Below are 21,879 nucleotides of genomic sequence, written 5' to 3' on the forward strand. Positions count from 1 at the left end.
GACTCGCCGGAAGCCGCCGTGGGGATGCGGGCGGCGCTGCGCAGGGCTGGCGCTGGGTCGTGGTTGCCGCGCGCCTCGCAGCCCGCCCCGCGGCCGCGCTGCGGCGGGACCGGCCCGGCCCCGGCCCTGCGGTGCTGGAGCTGCGGCAGCGCCCTCCCCGGTGCCGAGGGGCCGCCGCTCTTCTGCCCCGGGTGCCGCGCCCTGCAGCCGCCGGGCCCGCGGCCCGACCTCTTCCGCCTGATGGCTTGGTGAGTGCGGGCGGGGCGGCCGCGGGCCCGGCCGGCCGCGGGGCCTCACGCCGGCTCCTGTCGTCCGCAGTGACCGCTCCTTCCGCGTCGACGCGCAGCAGCTGCAGCGGCGGTTCCGGAGCCTGCAGCGCGCCGTTCACCCCGACCGCTTCGGCCAGAGGCCGCCGGTGAGCGCAGAGACGAGCGGGAGGCGGCCGGTCTGCCGCCGGCGCGGCCCGCTCGGTTCTCCGGGTTGGGCGTGCGGCGCTTGAGGGGCTCCGGGCGGGAAGAAGCCGCCTCCCGCGTCCGGCTGCGCCGTCCTGGGTGGCGGCGGAGGGCCGGGGCTGCGGGCACTCCCCGGCTCTTGTTTCCCGGTGCTTAGAGCAGACTTGCAGGCCCAGACTCGCGGCGGAGAATGGCGATGCGGGGCTGGCGCTTCCGAGCGCGGGGACACGTGCACAGGTGCTGGCTCCCCGCACCCCAGCTCTGCCAGAAACCACCCTTCCGCTTTATGCACGCTTGTGGCTGGAGAGCGCGCTGCCTGCAGGTAGCAGTGTGATGCATCTGCCGCTGGGTACTAACTTGTGACTGTTATTTATCATCCATGTGCAGGAGGAGCAGTACTACTCTGAGCAACACTCGTCCTTGATTAACAAGGCCTATCAAACCCTCCTGAATCCTCTGAGCCGCGGCATCTATCTGGTAAGGTGTCACTGTGTATTTTGTCACTGCTCCTATAGCTGATCGTAGTGACCGGGGCAGTAATACACTGAATCAGACATTGGCTCCATCGTCAACACACTGATTTGTGTTCCTCTGAAGCAGAGAGCTACTAGAGATTGACAGGAGACCAAAACCAACCTTGTCTTAAAACTTAATAAGCTTTTCAAATATTTTCTTTAACATTTCACTGACTGTTGCCATCTCATTTGCTGCTCATGTCATCCTAATTTGTTTCCTGCATCTCACACTGTGTTTGGCTATAGCTATTCCTTGGAAATTCCGGTCTGGCCTCAACACCTTTGCTGCGATTTTTTTTTTTCCTCTGGCCAACAGCTGATTTGCATGGTTTACCTCTGGAGTCGGTTTTAAGCCAACTCATGCATATTTCCTGGAATAAAATGCAAGTTTATCAGCTATGAATCCGAGTGAGCCCTGTTCAGGGACTAAAGAATCAAGAAAATTCACACTGAAATAGATGTAAGAATGAGCATTTCCAAATCCCCATCGTTTCACAGCTGGAGCTGCATGGAATGGAGCCAGCACAGGAGACAGACTGTGATGCAGACTCTGTGTTTCTCATGGAAATCATGGAAATTAATGAGAAATTAGCAGAGTCTAAAAGTGACGGTATCCTTGAAGAAATTGACACTTTGATTAAAGGTAGGTTATAATATGAGGTGTTTATATAGCTCTAAAATACTCTATCTTGTGTAATATCAGAGTCTAAGACTCTTTATCAACATATTTTAGTATCTCTAACTTGTCTTAGTCTTGAATTGACTCACTGCAAGAGCTTCCCCCAGAAAAAGTTGTCTTTACCAGTTTATGCCATTTTTAATTTAAAGAACAGCTCTGTCTGGAGAAAGTCTGCCCAGCAGTACCTGTTCTGGTGGCAAAAGAGGGATAGCAACTGACTTGTAAAAGAACAAACCACTCAAAATGAAGTTTAATAAAATGCTTGACTGACCACAATAAATAATTTGATTTATACTGACATTATATTTCTTTCACCTTCTTTAACTTAAAACCCATTATATTAAGTGATTATTATCCTTATACAAGCAACTTCCTCAATTGTATTGTTGGTGATGCCCAAAACGTGGAGTTTAGTGGTCTGTTTAATTCTTTGCAATAACAGTAGTGTGCCAAAAGCAATTAGAAAAACAAAAATAAAAACTAAGTAGAATAGAATAAAATTAATTGTAGCAGAGTGAACACCAAAAGTAACTTAGAGCTCTGGGAAGTTGGTGACCATTGATTTGCATTGCAGTTGCTGTCTGTAAACCTGTTTAATCGAAGAAGCTTATCTGCCTGTAATTGTAATTACATGAATCACAGCGTTAAGATGAAAAGCTCTCTCAGCTCCCAGAAGAGTGTGAGGCTATCAACTAGGTTTCCCAACACAGACAGTCAAAATGCAGTGGTATTCAGTATATTAAGTATGTAACAAAAAGTGAATGAAATGATTTGTTTTACAGTTAAACAAGAAGAACTGACCAGAGAGGTGGCTGCAGCTTTTGAAAGAGGTAGCTGTTCCTGTGAAGCATTTGGCTGCCATACAAACCTGTTCTAAATGCTTAAACCCCACATTCCTACTGGCAAATATATCCTGAACTACGGAACAGAAATACTGCAAACACAAGTGTTCTTTGTATGATATTTAGAATAAATACTAAAAACTGACCTTTCAGCTGATGCAGGAAATTCAGGACCTCGCACTAGCTGTAAAAAACCCCATCCAGTACAAAAGTTCCAGTTAATTCAGTCTGTACCCAGATAATCCCTTCCCATGGGAATGCAGGTACTAAAAACTGGTTTGGTTGCTTGGTTCCCAGAGGAGCTGGAGGGTCAGACTTACCCAAATTTAGCACCAGTTCTGAGGTTTCAGACTTGCATTTGGGGGATCTTGCTCTGCCAACAGAAGCTGTCAGCGGAGTAGCAGGTGCTGAACACCTCAGTTGAGGTGTTCCAAAGTGATCCAGGATGAAACCAGTAGGCATCCTGGTTTAGTAGTGTATTATGAGTCCCTGCAACTTGCAGCTTTTAGTGCTGCAGCAGGTGCTGTCACTGAAATATTGAGATTGATTTGAGGATGAAAATTCAGCCTCTGTAACTAATCCTGTTTCCTTTAATTTCAGATGACCTTCAGGAAGCAAAGAAGCTTTTAGCCAAAATGAAGTATTTTGCAAACTTAAAGGATAAACTAAAGAACAAGAAGATCCCTTCTTGATGCTGCCTCCTTTACTGTTAATGCTATTTTTCAATTAAACAGCTAATACAGTTACCAAGTGAGAAAAATAGTGTTTGCTTCCTACCTTTTCACTAAAATCTTTCACTCTGAGAGAAGGGAGATAAGCGTAAGAGAAATCCAGCACTTACTGAGTAACAGATGGAACTGGGAAATGCTGACAGCCAGGAAAAGCTGTTATGGGTAAAGTAGGTAGGACCAGTGTACCAGGAGTCACAGGCACAGACAAGAGTATCACAGAGCACACAAACACTGGATGTAATTAGGATTTCTTACATTTTGACTGATAAAATAAGAGTGATTTGAGAAAGAGCCCTGGAGAAAATGGTGGAGATGAAGCAGACAGCTCGTTCAACAGGTCCTTCAAGCTCTGTGTCCTCCTTGGCTCTGTTCTGTTAAACTATCTTGAAGGATCTGTGGAGGTGAAAAGTATTTAGCTGCTGTCCTCTCTGCTTCCTAGTGCTTTTTGTGATGGTGATCTCAGTGTGCCAGGAACTGACCTTCAAAACTAGAATCTTCACCCTGCTGCTCAGTTGAAAATGTTAAGATGCTAGTTAAGGCAAAAAAATAAACCCAAACTCAAACCCCAGAATCTCTTTTATTTGTACTTTTTTAGGAAAGAAGTCTTTCTAATAAAACGCGTTAAAGCAGTAATTCAGACAGGTGCTGGTCTGTCTTTGTACAGATACAGTGGTGGGACTAGATTAGGAATGTCCTTAAGTCTTTCAAAGAAGTTATTTAAGTTGCCTTTTATTAAATGTCCTCTAAATACACAGGAGGCTTGAATAAACTGCTTGTTCATGGCATTGCACAGCTAATTTAGAAGATGCTATTCATAATCCTCATGGAAGTTCTGCAGCAATGAAATCCCACAGAAGGTTTTTAAAACCCATCATAGAGCTGTCTTCTTTCAGAAAGCTCCATTTCCTTTTTATTTCTTCCAAAATTAAGCTTGTGAAATTCCTTTTTGATTGCCAGAAAAGATTTGTTTTTTGTCTCAGGAATTACAAAGAAGAGGAAAGCAGCCACGGAGGAGCACTCCAGTAAGAAAACCAGGAAGCAATACTGCTTCAGTCTGTTCTGAAAAAGAAATTTGAGTGTAACATATTTCAAGTCCAACAGTGGTGTTTGGAAAATAAAAAGCTTTTTGTTTCACACCTAATGCCGCTGCTCAGATAGTTTTAATAAAAAGCCATTTAACATATCCTTACCTTATATGTAACCTTTTACACTGTTTTTTTTTTTAGATAGAAGACTACCAAGCCCTGAGCAACACACTTGGTAGTACAAAAAAGAAGACCATTTAAACCCAACGGAACAATCCACAGTGTTAAGATTATCTGATTTTTCTGAATGTTCGTATTTGCCAATGCTGTTCATTAAAAAAAACAACTATCTTGCTGAGAAGAGTTCAACTGAGAAGAAAGGACTGCGGGGTCAGGCTGCCCTGTCACCTGCTGCTCCTGCATGTTTTACTCTCAACTGGGAACACAAAGCTGGGGATGAAAGCCTCTGCTGTTTCCTAGTAATCCTGATCACAAAACCCTCCGTACAGCGCTCTGGGAGCGCTCAAGAGCTGTGAACTGCAAGCCCCAGTCACTACTTCTACTTCACTTTGCCACAGAAGCACAAGGCCCCATTAAGAGATGTGTTATCTGGATCTTTGCATCTGATGACATTTTTCTAGTTTTGATGCCTTCTGTGGTCCATTTTTTTTGCTCTGAAACTCAGGCATTACTTTCCATTTTCATTTATCATGGTTTACTATTTTTTTCTGAAAAATAGTAAATCCTTTAAGAGGGATTGACTCTAGTTATACTTGGTTGAGGTGTAGTGAGCACCCTATGTTTAAGTGCTACTGCATCAGGAAATAACACTGTGATGGAGTCCAAGAGAAGAATAAACAAGAGGCGAGGCAATCGGGAAAACATGTTGCACACACTTACCACTATGAAGGGGAAGAGCATCCCAATGGTAAAGAAACTAACCCAGCTGATGGTCCCTCCTATCATGTAAGCAGCAGGACGTGATGACTGTATGAACAGTTCAGCTATCAGGGTATTTGTTATGCCACCTGGGGAGTGAGTTTCAGAAACAAGAGGCTGTTGACCTAATTGTATATATATTCATATTGGCACATTTTTGAATCCTCTGCCCATCCACTAAGTGTCCTCCTGAGGAGCAGTCCCATTGCAGCACTGCTCAGGGAGGTAGGGAAAACCAAATATGCTGCTGCTTGCTTCGTGTCTGACTGGACTGAACTCGAGGCAGAACAGAGACTCCTAACGCATAGCTGAGCCACACTCTGAGGCTATGGAGGCAAAATGCACCAGCACACGGGCTCATTGTGTTCCTTTGCCAGAGCACAGCAGCCTTACAGAAACATCAGTGCCTGGCTTAGAGAGCACAGCTGCTGCCATCCCCCTCACCACTTCAGAACATGCATTAATTACTGGGTCCTACCTGGCCCCAACCCGAAGCTCAAGATGAAGGCAAAGATCGATGTCATGCTCACATAAGGCACCCATGGGTACAGTTCCTGCAGCAGAAGAGAAGAAGGTTTAGTTCAGATTTTGAGAATCCGGTTTTAAAGTCTGGCTTAACAGTTACATTTTCTTTTGTGATTTTATTGCCTCTAAGACAAACAAAACAGTCATTCATGGTTGTTTACAGCTGACTTATTTAACAGTATTGCTTCAGAGAAATTAAATATTGTTCATTTAGTAATTTGTACTAAATGCAGTCTAGTACTTCTGCTGAGATTTGGAATTAGTCCTCTGAGGCTACAAATCAACATGAACACTGAACGCAGCAATTACACGTTGTTAGCATTTTGTCAGTTTATTTTGGTATTTTATACTGATGCATGAGTTAGCTGCCACCAACTGCTTTCACAGCATGAACAGATTCTTCCTGTATCATTATTTATCTATACATAAATTTCAATAGCACAGTAAAGAAACATTAGCATTGCTCTATACATACAAAACCAGGTGCATTAGAAAGACCAAACTTAAAGCTTGAAATCCCATTATTCAAAAGCAAACAGAGACATTTACAGAAGTTACAATCAGAACAATTAAACCAAGGCCTCTGCCCAGGCTGACTCATTCAACCTGCTGCCTAGCCTAGCAGCTTGCCTCACTCCAACCATGCAGGTAAAAAGCGGGGCAGGATGTCATCTTTGTGTGATAAGCGTAGAGCATAATTTGAAGTGAATCTCTCCAGTGAGTTTCCGATAGCTTTTGTGAAATTACACTTTGAACTTAAGTGTCTTTTGAATTTCAGCATCCTGACAATATTGTTTGTTCACTTTACAGTTCAATGACTGAACACCAATGTTTAGTATCATCACTATGAGGATTTCATCCTAAAATGACTTTAACTGCTAAAATAAATGCCATTTTGTCATCACTTAGTTTTGTCAGCATTAAACACAGCTGCAGCTTTAAGACAAATACATGACTAAATCTCTTATTTTAAGGAAATACAACTGCATTCTGCAGCTGATCAAATCTTTCAAGTGCTGTCACTTTTTATGCTGCTGTTTAAACCTTTCCTCCAGCTTCTTTTGAGTGTCACAGATTTTCACTCACTACAGTCATATCATGTAACATTAATGAGTCCTGCTTCATACCTGGTAAGTCAGGGAGAGCGTTAAAACAATGCTCCAAAGGGTCATAAGGAGGTAACCCCCAATGATGAGATACCTTCTTCCCACGTAGTCAATCAGTAAACCCTGTGGACAAGACATCATTTTCCATTACCATGTTGATCTCATATTTACCAGTGTTCCTGTTCAAGAGGCATCTGTACTCTTGACATTAGGAGGTAGGATAAATTGCTACTTACACATGTGAGGGCTGTGAGGCATTCACAAGCTCCAGTGCCAAGCGTCACATATGGGATTTGTTCTGCTGAGATCCCAGCTTGTTCAAAAATGTAAGTTGCATAGAAATAAATCTACAACAGGAAAAAAGTAAATACTAATGGGGCTTTCCTGGAAGTTAAATCATCCACTGGAAACAAAGTCAAGTTCATACTAAACTCATAAGTTTAGTTAAATAAAAATTGAGTTAAATAAGAATAAGCAGCATAAACAGCAACAAGAATCTGTTTAATTCACATCTAGGTAAATACATTGCTACGATACAAGCAAATTTAATTATCCAAACTACTGAACATAGCACTTTACATTCTGAAACCAAACACAGCAGGTGAGCTGATCCACCTTCATCTACTTTCTCAGAAGAATGTGCAAGTATTAAGTCACTCTTTAAAGAATTTACATACCAGAAACACAGAAATGAGAAAAAAAGAGAAAAACACAGAAGTACAACTAAAATATTCTTTCCCGCTTATCCCATTTTCTGGGCTTCTCTATGTGGATCTTTTGTTTTAATAAAAGGTTGAAAACCACATGGAAATGAAATCATTATTAAAGCCGTTTGTAGGTATGAAAACTTACAGCATTTATCCCACTGAGCTGCTGGCCCATATTCATCACAATAACAGTAATAAGCTGCCATCTTACAGCACGGTCAGTGAATAACTGCCAGGGCTTCTTGGCCTTCTCCCCATCCAAGGCAAAGCTTTCCTGCTGTATGTCTTCCATCTCCCTTCCATACTCTGAAGAACCATGAAATCGCTTCAAAGCTGAACAAAGAAGAAAACACTCACACAGCTTCTGGAAAATACCTCCTTCCACCACGACCCAGCATCTGCTGGGATATGGAAACATTGCTTTTTGACTTGGCTTTTGCTTGCTGGTTTCCAACATTTTTTGCTGTGGTGGACTGCTGTTGCTTCCTATGTTGAAGATCTTGCCACAAGACACACTGGTCTATCTACTAGTACCTTTTCCAGACAGGTAAAAATTCGTATGTTCATCAACAGCACATCAAAAGAACAGAAGAAAAGCAAGAGAAATATTTTTCCTTTATTTATGCATAAAATGAAAACTGAACCGAATACAACCCTATCAATGCTAAGAAGGTAAAACTTTCTTTGTTACAGTCTCTCATTTAGTTACCATTTTAAATGGAAGACACAGGGATCACAAGTGTCATTTTATGTCACTGTGAACTGTATCAGTATTACCATACCAGCAGAAGTAGAAACGCTGAACACATTTCTGAAAATGTGTATTTTAATGTCCAAATTTGTACACTGGAATCTCTTTTTTCTGTCCTCTCAATTTTATTAACTACTTATTATTTTAGAGACAACCTTTTCATATTTTTTTAACAGACCTTAAACTGAATTAATTGGACCTGTTTACTTATAGGGACTAATACTTTACTGTATGGAGCACTATTCCACCTGGTCTCCCTGGCAAGCAAAACACTCTCCATGGCATGTGAGGACCCGAATAGCCTCAGTGCCTTCTGCATTCTCGTGTGAAAAAAAAAAACAAAACCATTCTTGTGATGTTTATTTTCTTCTCGTAGTATGAAGAGAAGTGTTCACAATCAATTACAGACTCCTGAGTTCCACAATCCCTATTTTCATATAAGCTCACTGAAGGAAAAACATGGGCCAAAAAGCACTAGGCAATAAAAATATGCTGTGTTGATACAGACAAAAGGAGAATCTGGAACCCAAGATACTCCCTGTACCCTTCTGAAGACACAAAGAAAGTATAAACACTGAAAATTACCTTTGACACAGCTCAGCTCATCACCCCTGTCGATAAGAAGATATCTGGGGCTTTCAGGAAACCATGGCAGGAATAGAAGTTGGGCAAATGCTGGTAAACAGCTGCTGGATAGCAACAGAGGCCAATACATTTCTTCACCTAATAATTCCCTGGGAGAGACAGGGAAAAAGAAGGGACGGAAGAGGGAAAACCCTACAATTAATTAGCTTATTGCTGTGTTGGACTTAAGCATTATTTTCAGGTTCTCCAAAACTGTTTTCTAGCAGCGCAGGAAAGCAAAAGCATACGGACATCACCTTCAGGTCAGCAGCATCACTTGCTTTGGAGAATTACACAATAATTTAGGACAGAAAGGAACTCAGAAAAGTGTAAATGTAACTGTTTTACTGATGCTGTTCTAAACTGAGGATACCTCCCTGGGGAGACAGCAGAGATGGTGTGCAGCTGTGGGAATAAGGTGACAAAAGGACGGTTTTCTTCTTATAGGTAGACGTTGTAAAGCGTGAAGTTGATTCACTAATGCTGCAATGGCCACAATGAATATTTTGCAGGGAGCTGCAGGGAACTGGAATTCTTTACATGCAAGTAGCACAAGTCAGGAAAACAAAATGCATTTCTAACCTCAAACCAATTATTTGTCCAATCAGAATCCCCCCAGTCAGAAAGATGGAACTCCCCATGGCCATGCCACCTCTGAGATGTTTTGGGGCAACTTCCCCAAGATACAGAGGCTGCACACAGATCCCAACACCTGCAAGTAAATGGAAGAACATTTTTCTATTAATAGATTTTGCTTTGTCACTGAACCAAAACATGTACGAAATCAGACTTAGTCAGTTTCCTGTTACTTTAGCTGCCTTCAGATTCCAAGTTAGACTACATAACATTTTTGTCATCGTATCTACAAAGTAGCACACAAACACGTATCATAACACCTAAAGAAAAAGCAGTAACAATAATTTAGCATTCACCATAGTTTACTGAAAGTAGGAATAGGAGAGAATTCACCTGAATTTATGCCAATCAAAAACCTTCCAACAATCAGCAACTCAAACAATCCTGTAGGAAAACTGATCCCCATTAAAATGGAGGCCAGTATTGCTATAATATTATTCATCAAAAGAGCTCCTTTCCTAAATAGGACAAAAAAAAATAGGAAAAAAATAAAAAATAAGGAAATCTGCAATAACATGCTCTTTAAACATCTCCTTTCTGGTAATACAGAAAAAAAATGGAGTTTATACTGAAGAAAGGAGTGGGGTTTTGCTCATTTATGCTGTATCTATAAAGCATGCACATGAAATGTTACAAATTACACAGTATGCCTTTACTGGCATGAAGGCTTCAAATGCTCACTTGGGACCTGTGTTTCCTGCCATGCAACATGTGCATATACTCCTACTTAGATTCCAATAAATGTCATGGAAAGACTAGACTGGAAGGCTGTAACTCAAATCTCACCTTTTAAAGTCACATTGGAGCAAACTGTAAAATTCTACTAGAAAACTCTGCTTCAAAGTGAAAACCATTTTTAGTCACCTAAGGTACATTTTCTCCCACTTTTTTCCATTTATGTACTTTCTATTCCAGTGAGAAAGTAGAAGGAAACATGCTGAACCTGATGAACTCACCTGCCCAGCCAAATTGCCATGCTGCCTCCAACAAGGGCTCCACACAGGCCCCCAAGTGAAAATACAGAAGCGATGACAGACCAAAGAAAAGTCAGCAGATCTGGATTTAGTGCCTTGTGATAACGATTAGTCCAGGTTTCATTTAAGAACCTGTGTATATGCTGCAGAAAAGAATGATGAATGTGGAGCATTATGTGTAATCAGAGGCTCCGGTTTTAGCCAGCAAACAAAGACTTAACAGAAGAAAAAACTGCCTGGCCTCCCCCTCCTTTCCAGCATATTACATGTTCTTTCACAAACGGCTTATTTTAACCTTTGTAACAAGCATATGATACTGTAGCAAATTCAATTTTCACAGTTTCAAAAGAAAATAAATGAGCTAACAGCAGATGATAGCCATCACTTTCAACATACCATCTGCTCAGATCCTCTGGAGTCACCCACAAAATATGCAGAATCCTCAAGGCCAGCGCAAGGGACACAAATGTAACAAGTAGGTGAAAATATCTACAAGATACTTGGACACTACACATTAAAGTTCTTGACTCTCTAAGATCTTTCTCAGTAAGCTGCCTTTTACTGTAACTATCTTTTCTCCCTGTTATCCACTGACAGGACACATGGGAACGGTTCAAGGCTGCATCAGGGGAAACGGTGGTGACATTTTACAGAAACGTGGTCTGGTCAGACACTGGAACAGGCTTCCTGGAGAAGGGGTCAATGCCCCAAACCTCAGCATTTAAGAGGCATTTGGACAATGCCCTTAGTAACAGGCTTTAACTTCCGGTCAGGCAGCTAGACTGAGTTGTAGGTCTGTTCCAACTGAAAATGTTATACTCTGTTCTTAATGTTCTGGGCTATTTTAGTCAAAAGTGTAACTGGAAGATGCTCCTTATTTGGTCAGTTAATCCTTCTAAAACAGACTTTAACAGAGGTTTTTATGTGGCCTATTTGTCACTTTTATCTGACACACAACACCTCTGATGGGAGCTACAAATTCACATGAAACCACTTTGAAAAGCAACAAGAATCCTTCATAGGAGAGGAAGCCTGCTTTGGTGCCATTGTGATCACAGTAGAAGTGCATGTGGCCTCTCAGCCGGTTAGACAGGACACCTCCGTTACTGCAGAACAACCTTGGGAACAAGAGACCATGTTTTACCTGGGTGGGGGCATTGATGATGGAAACATTATACCCATACTGAAAGGTTCCTCCAATTCCAACAGCACAAACAGCCAGAAACAAGGTCCAGCTGGGGAGCTAGAAAACAGAAGAGAGTAATGGGAATGAAAAGCGATAGAGCCTTGAACCCACATGCGTGTAACATCTATGAGAAAATCACAGCGAAACATATAATGAATTGAGTTTTGAACAGTGAAAGCATTCATTCAGAAAACTACATAAACTGTCAAACACCTGCAGCAAGAGAAAAAAAATCATGCAGACTTTGGCCATAATCACTGACATCTTTTAGAGATGCAACAATTACAAGTATGCAGGTTCATCATAAGCAATACAACCATTGCACTGCTGATGGCATAGTACAGCTTCCTCGAGAATAAAAAGTGCTTCTCTGAATGACAAGCAAGCAATGCATTAACAGTAAGGGCTGCAGCAAGCACAATAGAAAAAATAAAAGCAGAGGTGGTGCACCGCACGCTCAGACCCTTCTGTTAACCAAATACTGACAACATAATCTGTGTGTCTCATAGGTACAACCTGGAATCTATAACAGACAGAAAACAAACAAAACCACCCCAGAACCATTAACATACATCACACAGCTTATGTTCTGTTATGATAGCTCTGCTCCTCCTCCTGCCCAAATCGGTCTGTTCATTACACCAGCATCTTGAGTCACACTGGAGCTTCCATGTATGCTCTGTAAACTACTTTCCTCCTGACGGCTTACACGGACTTTCACGCCATTTCAGAAACACGCCACACACAAAATTCAATTTACATCCAATGTAAACCGTAAGAATCAGCCAACACGCTTTCACAGCTGCCGCTTTACAACACAGCCAGGAGTCTAAGGAAAAAACAGCACTTCATGAGCCTGCTCATCTAAACGTAAAAGTAGAGATGAAACCAGAAAATTTCACATGTGCGCATCCCTGTTAAAGCTACAAACTCCCTGCAGGAGCCATCCCCAGAGCCCCAGAGGCCAAAGCAGTACTTACCTTGCTACGTGCACTACACCCTCTCAGCAGGGGCTGGGACTCCATTCTTAGTATGGGCTGAATTCGATTTCCTTTGCAAAATTTAGTAAACTACACTTCAGGGATAAAAGGTACCAAGGCATTAAGTTGTTACTCCATTAAAACACGTTTCTGCCTTCCACCTCTAGCCTTTGGTGCTCTCAGTGTCTCTCGACCCATCAGGACGGCAGCGTTCCGCCACCGCAAACGCTCTCACAGGCGCGGTCCCCCTCGTCGGAGCACAAACCCGCCCGCTGCCCCCCGCGCCATGCAGCCACCGAGAGCGGCAACGCTCACCTGGCGGGGAGCCATGGACCTCCGGCTCCGCTCCTCTGCGTCCCGCCGCGGCAGCTCTCGGAGCTGAGCCCTCACGTCCCCGGGAGCAGCCCGCCCCAGCCCGCGGCTCTGCCCGCCACCCGCCGAGGTGAGGGGAGGGGACAACAGCGCCTCCACCCGCCCGCGCGCTCCCATGGCTGCCGGTGCTTTGCCGCTCTCGGGGGCGTCCCGCCGCGCGGCTGCTGCTGCCCTAAGGCCGCCTTGGGGGCGCCGGAACTACAGCTCCAATAGTGCCCCGCGCGCCGCCGCCGGGACTACAACTCCCATAGTGCCCCGCGCGCCGCCGCCGGGACTACAGCTCCCATAGTGCCCCGCGCCCGTCTTCGGCAGGCGTTGCGGAAGGCCTGGAAAGGACTCGCGCTCTGGCGGTGTCGTCCCCCCCCGGGCCCGGCCCGGCCCGGCCCGCTCCGGCCTAGCGGTGAGCGCTCCGTGGGCAGTTGTTCTGTGCTGCCGCGCCGGGCCGGGCCCAGTGGAGTCCAGGGCGCACCGAGGTGCCGCCGTCCCGGCTCACCTTCGCGGCCGCGGGGCTTTGTTAGCGCGGGTCTCTGCGAGAGCGCCCCGGGCGGGGCCGGGCCCGGCCGGCGCCAGCATTGGGAGGGCGGCTTCGGGCCGGGGCGCGGCGAAGCCCGGGCCGGTCCCCCCCGCAGGGTCGCCCCGCTGGTGCGGATGGGCGGCGTTGATGTCCTCTCTTTCCCCAAGCAGGAAATGGCAGCGCTGGGCAGGTCCTGCCAGCGCGTCCCCGCAGGCCCTGCCGTGGAGTTTCCGCAGGCGCCGGCCGCGGCCCCCGACCGCCACGGCCCGCAGCCCGCCGTCGGCGGCCACGACCGCCTACAGCCCCCCGCGATGCTGATGATGATGGCCGGGAACGGAAGCGACGGTACCGATGGCGGCCATTCCTCCGGCCTGTACCTCACAAGCGGCTTCGACGTGGCCTCGCTCGCCGCGCTGGGCAGTTACAACGAGGGCTCGCCGGTGGCCCCGGTGGGCTCCTTCACGAGCGCCGCGCACCCGCAGCAGGGCCTCGGACAGTAAGTGCGGAGCCAGCGGCCGCGGCGAGGGGATGAACGTGTTTCTCGGCTGCGGGGCAGCGTGAAACGGGTTTTCTTCTCGAGACAAGCTATAATGTGTTTTCTTGTCGTAGCGTTTCACTTGTACGATGTTAGAATTGTGTTGCACGCGTCTTAACGGCCTTCAGGTTTGTAAGTGAGGGAAGTGAGGAGCTTCCTAAGTGGAAAGAAATGCGATGAGGTTTACTGACATCTTGGCATGATCTTAAGTTCATGCACGTTTTACTTTAACTTGCTCTTTCTCATATGCAAGCACAAAAAGCTGTTCCATAAACTGTTGTTTGGTCATCATTAATTTGAGTATGTTACTGGGAGACCAGGTATTAAGAGACTGAAGCTGGATCACTTGTTGCTTGTTGAAGCATTTTTTCAGAAATTGGACTTGTCCCCTTGTGGAAAAAAAGCAAATAATGTAAAGGAGGAGAAATTAGCATGGAATTCTGCTTGGAAAACGAAGTAATTACAGCTGCCTTTGACTTTTTGGGGAACAAAGTGTCATTTATTGTCCCTTCACAGGTGGTAGCAGACTATGACTGTTGCTCTTAGCGGCAAGTGAAATTTTTAAAGGGAGGGAAATATTGTTTGAAATCTCAGTGTCACTGGAAGATAGAATCTAAATAACCATTTGTTTTTCTTTTGCAGTGGCTCTGTTCGCTGTGGAAAGAAGCATAAGCTAGAAGAAGAGACTGAAGGGTAAATTAAATTTGTCTTTTGTAGCCAGAAAATACTTAATTTGCTTTTTATTTTCGATAAAGATTTGAGCACATCTCACCCACAATGTGTACAGGAAGGGAACTTCTATCATTGTTTCAGTTTGGAATTCTTACCCCAAGTTGCACACGAGCCTGAATCCCTTTCAGTCACCTAATGAATTGTGTAGTGCTGGTTTTCTTGCATGGGTATTCACATTTTCTTAGGAGCAGCATGGATTCATGTTCTTTGTGGAGTTTGTTTCCATAGTGTGTCAGATCTGTTGATATGCACATGGCTTTCTATTAACATTTTTTCCTGTAGAATGGTACGTTTTTCTTTTGACAGCTGTAAAATTACTTTGTTTCCTAGTTGTCCTGTGCGGAAGAAGAGACTGACAGGAGCCAAAAATTGCCCTTTGAATCCCAACGCTGAAGAATGGATTCTCTGTGCAGGTCAGCAGGCAGCTGGGGAGGTAGCAAGTCAGTATGATGGCAGCGGTCCTGAAACTGCCATGTTAGAAATTCCCTGTGAAGAAATGGATCAGACAATGGGGGAACAGCAATGCGAGGTTGCTCGCAGGAAGCTTCAGGAAATTGAGGACAGGTAAATGCAGGGATTGAGTAGACTGGCTTTGCTGAGCTTTCCATTTTTTGTGGGCATTACGGGGTAAATCTGGCACTTAGCAGTGTAGTAACACTGTAATAACCTTCTGTTCAAGCACTTGCTTTTTAGGCTGCCTGTGGTCCTAATGGGTCGTAGGGCTGGTACTATGATCTGAAATTGAGGGTGCTAAAGCAAGAGATGCTGAATAAGTAACCACCTTTTCACAATCATGCAGCATCAGTATACCGTAATGGGGCTTTATGCTCTTTTGTGAGTTTCTAGAGCTCAAATTTGAGCTAGTGTTATCTGGTCAGACTTGAGTTAATCTTTTTTCAGTCAGTTGCAGCTTGTTCTATGATTAATACTTCTAAATGCTCAAGACAGATATGAATTTGTCAGCATAGAAAGTAACATGAACCAAAGATCTCTCTCTGGACATAGGCAATGAGACTGAGGTTCATCTTGCTGTTAAATAGCAGATAGCTTGATATGGGGGTAATGGGGTGGCTGTGGGCAGTCTGTTGCAGTCATTTAATAAATGTACTATGCATTTTTGTCTTTGAAAGATTTCTGGGAATGTTATGTGCATTTATCAGTTGGTGACAGTTGAGGTAGTATTCCGAAATACCTAAAATGACCACTGAAGACAGTTGTTAGGAAAGCCAAACGTTTGAAAGTTATAAACCAGGCTGTTTTTTTAGATGATTACTCCGTAGTTGATGCATGAAGGGAAACAAGGTACTGTTAGATCATTTCATTTTTTCACAGGTAAATCAGAGTAGTGATGTATGTCTTCATTATCTGGGTATAGCTGCAGTAATGCAGTCTGCTTTGACCTCTCAGAGGATTGTTCCCCATCCTTCCCAGCTACTCTGCTGAATTTTCTTTAAAAGGTTTACCAAAACCAAAGGAGATACCTCCAGTTTGTTCTAAATACTTCTTGTGCCATTTTAATCTCTGAGGAATTGGTGCAAAATTGTTAAAGGTTAAGAACTGCATTCAGCACCTTTTCAGTTAAGATATGGGGAATTGAGCAGGTGAAGCTGCTGCAAAACTGAACTAGCTAGCTCCTGTAATGCGACCAAATGACCCAGTTTCCCCTGAAGTGAATTTATGTATTTTCTCTTAGTGTTTGTTTGCATTGCACACTGCTGGATGATGCAGGGATAACAAAGCTAGCTCAGGTACCAGAAGTGGCACAGCTGCTCAAGTGGCTTCTATGCGTACAATTGTTCTTAGGGTATATTGGCCCAAGAGAAACTCATGTTAACATGGCCCCGCTGCTTCTGGTACCCAGCCTAGGTTGGATGTCTACACGGTACAGTGCAGTGTGCGGACATGAAACTGTAGTCTGCGGTGGATGTGCCTGTTAACAGAATGCTCAATAGTATTTATCTCCCTCTTCCCCCTCCATTCCTAGGATAATTGATGAAGATGAGGAAGTTCATGCTGATGGAAATGTTAGCAATCTGCCCACTCTTATCCTGTCAGATACCCTTAAAAAAGGGATGAAGAGGGATTTTGATGAAGTCCTGACAAAGAAAATAATAGAATCTATGTAAGTTCTGGAGGAAATCATGGTGCTATGTAGCTAACACATGCAAATGAAAAGAGAGACCCAGTCTCATGTTTGTGGAGATGACCTTAATTAGTGCATGATGCAGCCAACACTGTGTAACAAACTATTCAAAATAGGAAAAACTGTCCTGATGTACAAGAGAAGTAAACGTAACTCTGTAGTGGTCATCAAGCTGTCTGTTTTGTACTCCTCACTTCTACAGAGTGAAATTTGTGGAATAAACCATTGTATCTTGATTTTCATGTATGTGAGTTTCCAAAAGAAGGTGGTCCTGAAGTGTGACCAACAGTGGTCTTTAGTTTGGTGGAAAAGAAAATATAGGCTTAGAACAAGAAGTAACGAAACTGGTTAAGGAAGAGGAAATTAATTAGGGGAAAATAAAAGGTCTCTGGATTCTGGAATATAGTTCCAGGCTAGCACAAAGGATGAAGATACTCACTGGTCTTCTGCATTTAATAGTTGCGATTGGAGAACTTGTATTTAACCGAGACTCCATCCCTTCTAGGAGCCGTCCTTCTATGGAGCTGGTGCTTTGGAAACCTCTTCCTGAATTTCTCTCAGATAAACTGAAGTCTGTTTCTGTTAAGAACTTCAAGCAGCAGCGTGTAGAAGGGTGTCAAGCTAAGCAGTCAACACCAAGAGCTGCTTTTGACCCACAAACTGAAACATTCCCTGAATCACAACAGACTGCCATGTCTCCGGATCCATATGCTACTTTGGGAATCTCTGGGTGTGCAGAAGAAGAAATGGAGTTGTAGATACCAGACTGAAGAGTGAGAATGGTGAGCTTCAGATGGGTTTTGTTCCTTTTTTATTTAATTCCCTCTTTCTTTCTGGTTTGATGTGTGAATCTGAATTTTTTTTTTCTTACTAACAATTATAAATGGATTGGCCAATCACAAAGTAACTGAAAAAACTCCCCAAGATTTCTGTACTCTGGCATGTTAAATATTCTTTTTTTTACTGAGGGGGTAATCCAGAGGCCTTTGTAACAAGGAAGTAGCTTTCCATCTTGCTTAATGGTGGAATATCCCCTTGATTGTTCTTGGTAAAAGTATAAAATCCAAATATTGAATGTAACTGTGGCTTAAGCCACATCTTTCACGTACTGAGCCATTAAGACTTTGGTGCACATACTATGCTTGGTCAGTTAGTTTAATTTGAACTACAAAAAGATATGGAAAGGAAGAAATACTTTTGACTTTAGACACAGACAGAAGAGCAATCCCTGTGGTAATACAGCTTTTCACACTATTTCATCTCTGGCTGGTTTGTACTTGATGCAAACTCATGTAGAAATTGCACATTCTGCAGTGTGATAGGGAAGGAATGTTATAGCTGAGCATAAACCTCTTGCTTTGTGGAAAGTAAACCAGCTACTAGCTTGCAAGATATCTACTAACTTGAGTCATCATCTTTGGCTCATTAGCTCCTAAACTGTGCTTGTGGGTTTTTGCTGCAACCCTCCCCAAACAATGTAAAGTCTGGAAAAAAGTGGTTCTCAGCCAACTGATTCACTTACACTGTGCTGTGATTCTTTGTATGCATCGAATAGGAAAGTCAGCTAAAGGCAGTGTAACTTTTGATGAAATAAATGGTATCCTTTAATTTTTATAAACACGGTAAGCAAATCAGGTAACAGAGCCGCTTTCTGGCATAAACAGGGTCAAATGCTGGTTATCATCTGTAACAAAGTCCCAGACTTGAGGACCTGAGACTGCTGGCACTGGTAGTGAAGATGCTTGTCTTCTGTGGGAATCTGTATTTAAATTTTAAGCCAGAGCATGTGCCATTAGCATAACGTCACATAGTTTATACATATGTATGCCAAAAGAATTTTGTACTCAGCTGAGGGTGTTAAGAAAAGGAATCCTCGATGAGTCGTTGCTTGTACCTTTCCTCAATGCACAACAGTTTCATTATGCTTAAAATGCTTAAAACAAGGCAGAGAATCTTATGTTCTGAAGTCTTTGAGCTTTCTCAGAGATACATGAATTGAGGCTTTTTTATAAGAAGTTCCTTTCAGGGAAATAATTTCTGTTCAGTTTTAGCATCCCATTCTGTTGTTGACATCTTGCTAACATAAAAGAGCAAGTACACAGCTGACGCCAGAAGCTTTGTTCAGAAGATACCCCTATTTGTTAAACCCTTGTCTATCTTGCTGCTCTCGTTAAAGGTTTTGTGACATTTGCTGTCTCTTACTAAAACATTTCAGAGCATCACCCAAAACATTTCAACACTTGAATAGGTATTACCCTGCTAAGCAACTTATAATTTGACTATTCTGAAACTGTTATTAAATTGGGAAACATGTGCACCTTTATTTTGCTATTATGTCCAATTTTATAAATCTCTTGCATGTACTCTGTAAAACTTCTCATGTATTATTAAGCTGCTAAGTGTGCTTAAAATCTACAGCCTTTGACATGCTACACTGTTCGAGTATAAAGTCAAACAACGTAGTTCGGAGAAGATTGTTGTCACTGTGGGCAGAAAACGTAGTACCTCCAAATACTTACATGTTTCTAAGCTTGCAGGATTATAGTGAAAGTTCAAGGTTGGAACTGTTTTAGCTGATAGCTCTGAATCCTAAATAAACTGAAAAGATAAGTAATTCAAAACCATTTCAGCAACACTAAAAATTGCAAGGGAGTGTAGAAAACTGGGAGGCCAAAATGAGTAAAATCTAGATGCAGGGTTTCCTCTCAAAAATAAAAATTGCATTATCAAATTTGCAGAGTAAATTCTTGTAGATGGTTTTTAAGCTTACTTTCTTCCTGTTACATTTGTACCAAAGGTTGGCTTTCACAGATGCATTTCCTCTTAATTTTTTTTTTATGCTAATACAGCACCACTGATTCCTGTTATTCAGCCATCTGACACACTAATACAGTGGTGAGCTACTGACAGAGACCAAGATGTGGGGGAAAAAACCCTGTGTCCAAGCAGTGCGCTTTGATATAAAACATCATTTTCATAATTAATTTCCGCCCTTGCAATAGGAGAGAACAGTAAGATAAAGAAGGAATTAGGCGGGGAAGACAGAGATTCTTCTTGTAGCCACCTTCTGGAGAGGGCAAGAGAGAAGCAGCTGTGGGGTGGTTTCAGACTTCTGTGTTCATACCCGTTTCATTTGTTGTTAGCTTCCTTAAAAGATTTTATTCATGCTGTTTACAAGCGGGATGGCAAATTAATGCAGTATTAGGAAAAACTTTATTTTGAAATACGATATGATTGTGGTCTGTCTTCTCAGGGGACCAAATCACCGTTTGTATGTCAGTTTGCAATAAATTTTCTAAAATATTTTTTAGATGCCTGTGTTTCATTCCTAACAAAACTGAACACCTTGAGAGCGTATGTGCAGTCGTTCAGCTGGAGGGTAAAATACTCTTCAGCCCAAGATTTGTAATCTAACTACATAGTTCCAAGAGCATGTCAGTGTTCAGCAGGAGCATAGCAGCAGGGTGGGAGAAAGCTGAAGCTGCCAGAAAGGAAGCACTGTTCTAAATCTGTTATGCCACTAATGTTTGACTATTAAAACAAATTCACATTTTATTTTATATGTAACACTTCATTCATCCACTGAACATCTGCCTCAAGCAACAATTTAGACTCTCCAAAGTTTAACTTTTCTAATGTCAGTTCTGCTATACTACAGTGCTGTCATTTTTACTGCTGTTCAGTGCTCAGAGAGAATGCTTTATTACAAGCTAGGTTTTTCATTTGTATAAAAAGCAATCTTATCACCTTGGTTAGTAACCAGTACCCTCTTGTCCCATCCCCCATTTTCTTTCCTCCCTCACCTCAAGCTATTTTCTGGCAAAGTCTAATGCACAGCATGACAACTGAAGCCAGGAGCAGCTGAGCAAACCCTTGCAACAGCTCTCCCTTTCAGAATAAAACTTCAGTTCTTCCTTCGTGGTTCCAGTTTCACCTCCAGTTCAAGTTGGTTTAATGCTGTAATGTTGGAACAAATGGATGGGGACAACAAAAAAGTCCTCTTGTGTTATTTGAAATTAGCTCCTGCAAAGTTAATTTTACGCTTCAGGAATTCGTGTGGAACACAATCTTCACCTTTTTTCATCCCATGTACGTCACACAGCTTCAGCAATACTGGGCCCCACTTGAAGTGCACCCACCTTGACCAAAACTGAGCATTTTGAATGGCTTTACTGGTGAACAGGAAGATATTACAATAATTGCATTCAGATAATCAGGCTACTGCCCAACTGCACTCCCTATTCAGGCTGCAGATTCTGCTCTAGCAGCTCCAGCCATTATACAAACCCATCTGTCTCAAACAGTTTGCAACATCAAATGCTCTCAGAAGCTGCCAGCAGCACTTCTGTACACTACAGAAGTGCTGCTGGATTGGTGCATTAAGGTGATTTAATGACAAGGCACCAAGACCTAATCTGCTAAAGTTTCAAATTCTGCAAGGCCCACATACTTTCTCCTCCCCACTGAGATCCAAGGCAAAAAAGGAACAGTGAGCTGCACTGCACTTTAATTGCACCAACAGTTAAATATTAAATGGAGAAAGCAACTCTACATAGCAAATGTAAAACAAGTATTTACATAGTAAATCTGTAAGATACACAGACTAGTTTCAACACAGCTGTCTATACTTTGACTATCTCATTGCAGTTTTGGGGGTTAAAATTACTTTAAATTGAAAACAAGCTTTTTCAGGTTCATATAGAACTGGCAAGTTTTGAGAAACCACCTTTCCTCCCTCATAAGCCAATAGTGATGGGGGGGGGGGGGTAGGAAAGGGCACCCTGGGTTTTTTGATACCAGAAATGCATTGGCCATCACTTCATTTACTAGCACAGGTAGAAGTTGGCAACACTTCCCTGAATGCACTGGATTTCCACCCCCACCCCAAAGGGGCTTATTCTGTTATCCTGT

General features: G+C 43.2%; 3 protein-coding genes across 9 annotated transcripts in view; 2 read left to right on the forward strand and 1 right to left on the reverse strand.

Annotated features, from left to right (window-relative positions):
- The window catches only part of CCDC117 (coiled-coil domain containing 117), a 281,107-nt gene extending 263,276 nt beyond the window's left edge, over positions 1–17,831 (forward strand). The window contains exons 2-6 of one of the 3 annotated variants that reach the window (XM_061466554.1): positions 13,729–14,054; positions 14,736–14,786; positions 15,156–15,389; positions 16,810–16,947; positions 17,474–17,831. In XM_061466554.1, coding sequence (XP_061322538.1) covers positions 13,732–14,054; positions 14,736–14,786; positions 15,156–15,389; positions 16,810–16,947; positions 17,474–17,726 — 999 coding nt within the window. In that variant the 5' untranslated portion in view covers positions 13,729–13,731 and the 3' untranslated portion in view covers positions 17,727–17,831. Of the gene's footprint in view, positions 1–13,418; positions 14,055–14,735; positions 14,787–15,155; positions 15,390–16,809; positions 16,948–17,473 lie in introns of those variants that run through there. The other 2 variants (XM_061466553.1, XM_061466555.1) reach the window with 2 other exon arrangements.
- On the forward strand, positions 25–3,971 carry HSCB (HscB mitochondrial iron-sulfur cluster cochaperone). 2 transcript variants are annotated; one of them, XM_061466551.1, is made up of 6 exons: positions 25–248; positions 319–415; positions 840–929; positions 1,466–1,610; positions 2,429–2,476; positions 3,089–3,971. In XM_061466551.1, exons 1-6 carry the CDS (start codon positions 25–27, stop codon positions 3,178–3,180), a joined length of 696 nt encoding a protein of 231 aa, XP_061322535.1. In that variant the 3' UTR covers positions 3,181–3,971. The 2 variants fall into 2 exon arrangements, with proteins under 2 accessions (XP_061322535.1, XP_061322536.1); XM_061466552.1 differs by lacking the exon at positions 2,429–2,476.
- Positions 2,594–12,914, reverse strand: LOC133276066 (solute carrier family 2, facilitated glucose transporter member 11-like). 4 transcript variants are annotated; one of them, XM_061466549.1, is made up of 12 exons: positions 12,673–12,914; positions 11,651–11,749; positions 10,489–10,649; positions 9,866–9,990; positions 9,479–9,608; positions 8,858–9,006; positions 7,667–7,854; positions 7,051–7,161; positions 6,836–6,937; positions 5,662–5,737; positions 5,145–5,272; positions 2,594–3,093 (listed from the first exon to the last, which is right to left on the reverse strand). In XM_061466549.1, exons 1-12 carry the CDS (start codon positions 12,715–12,717, stop codon positions 3,085–3,087), a joined length of 1,323 nt encoding a protein of 440 aa, XP_061322533.1. In that variant the 5' UTR covers positions 12,718–12,914; the 3' UTR covers positions 2,594–3,084. The 4 variants fall into 4 exon arrangements, with proteins under 4 accessions (XP_061322533.1, XP_061322529.1, XP_061322530.1 ...); XM_061466545.1 differs by having other exon boundaries at positions 2,594–4,278; positions 12,673–12,913; XM_061466546.1 differs by lacking the exon at positions 2,594–3,093 and adding an exon at positions 4,067–4,273.
- Positions 17,832–21,879: the final 4,048 nt, after the last annotated feature.

Source organism: Pezoporus flaviventris, unplaced genomic scaffold (genome assembly GCF_033815535.1).
Source record: "Pezoporus flaviventris isolate CSIRO_AGI_PZ_B2104156 unplaced genomic scaffold, CSIRO_AGI_Pfla_v1 ptg000041l, whole genome shotgun sequence".
NCBI lineage: Eukaryota > Metazoa > Chordata > Aves > Psittaciformes > Psittacidae > Pezoporus > Pezoporus flaviventris.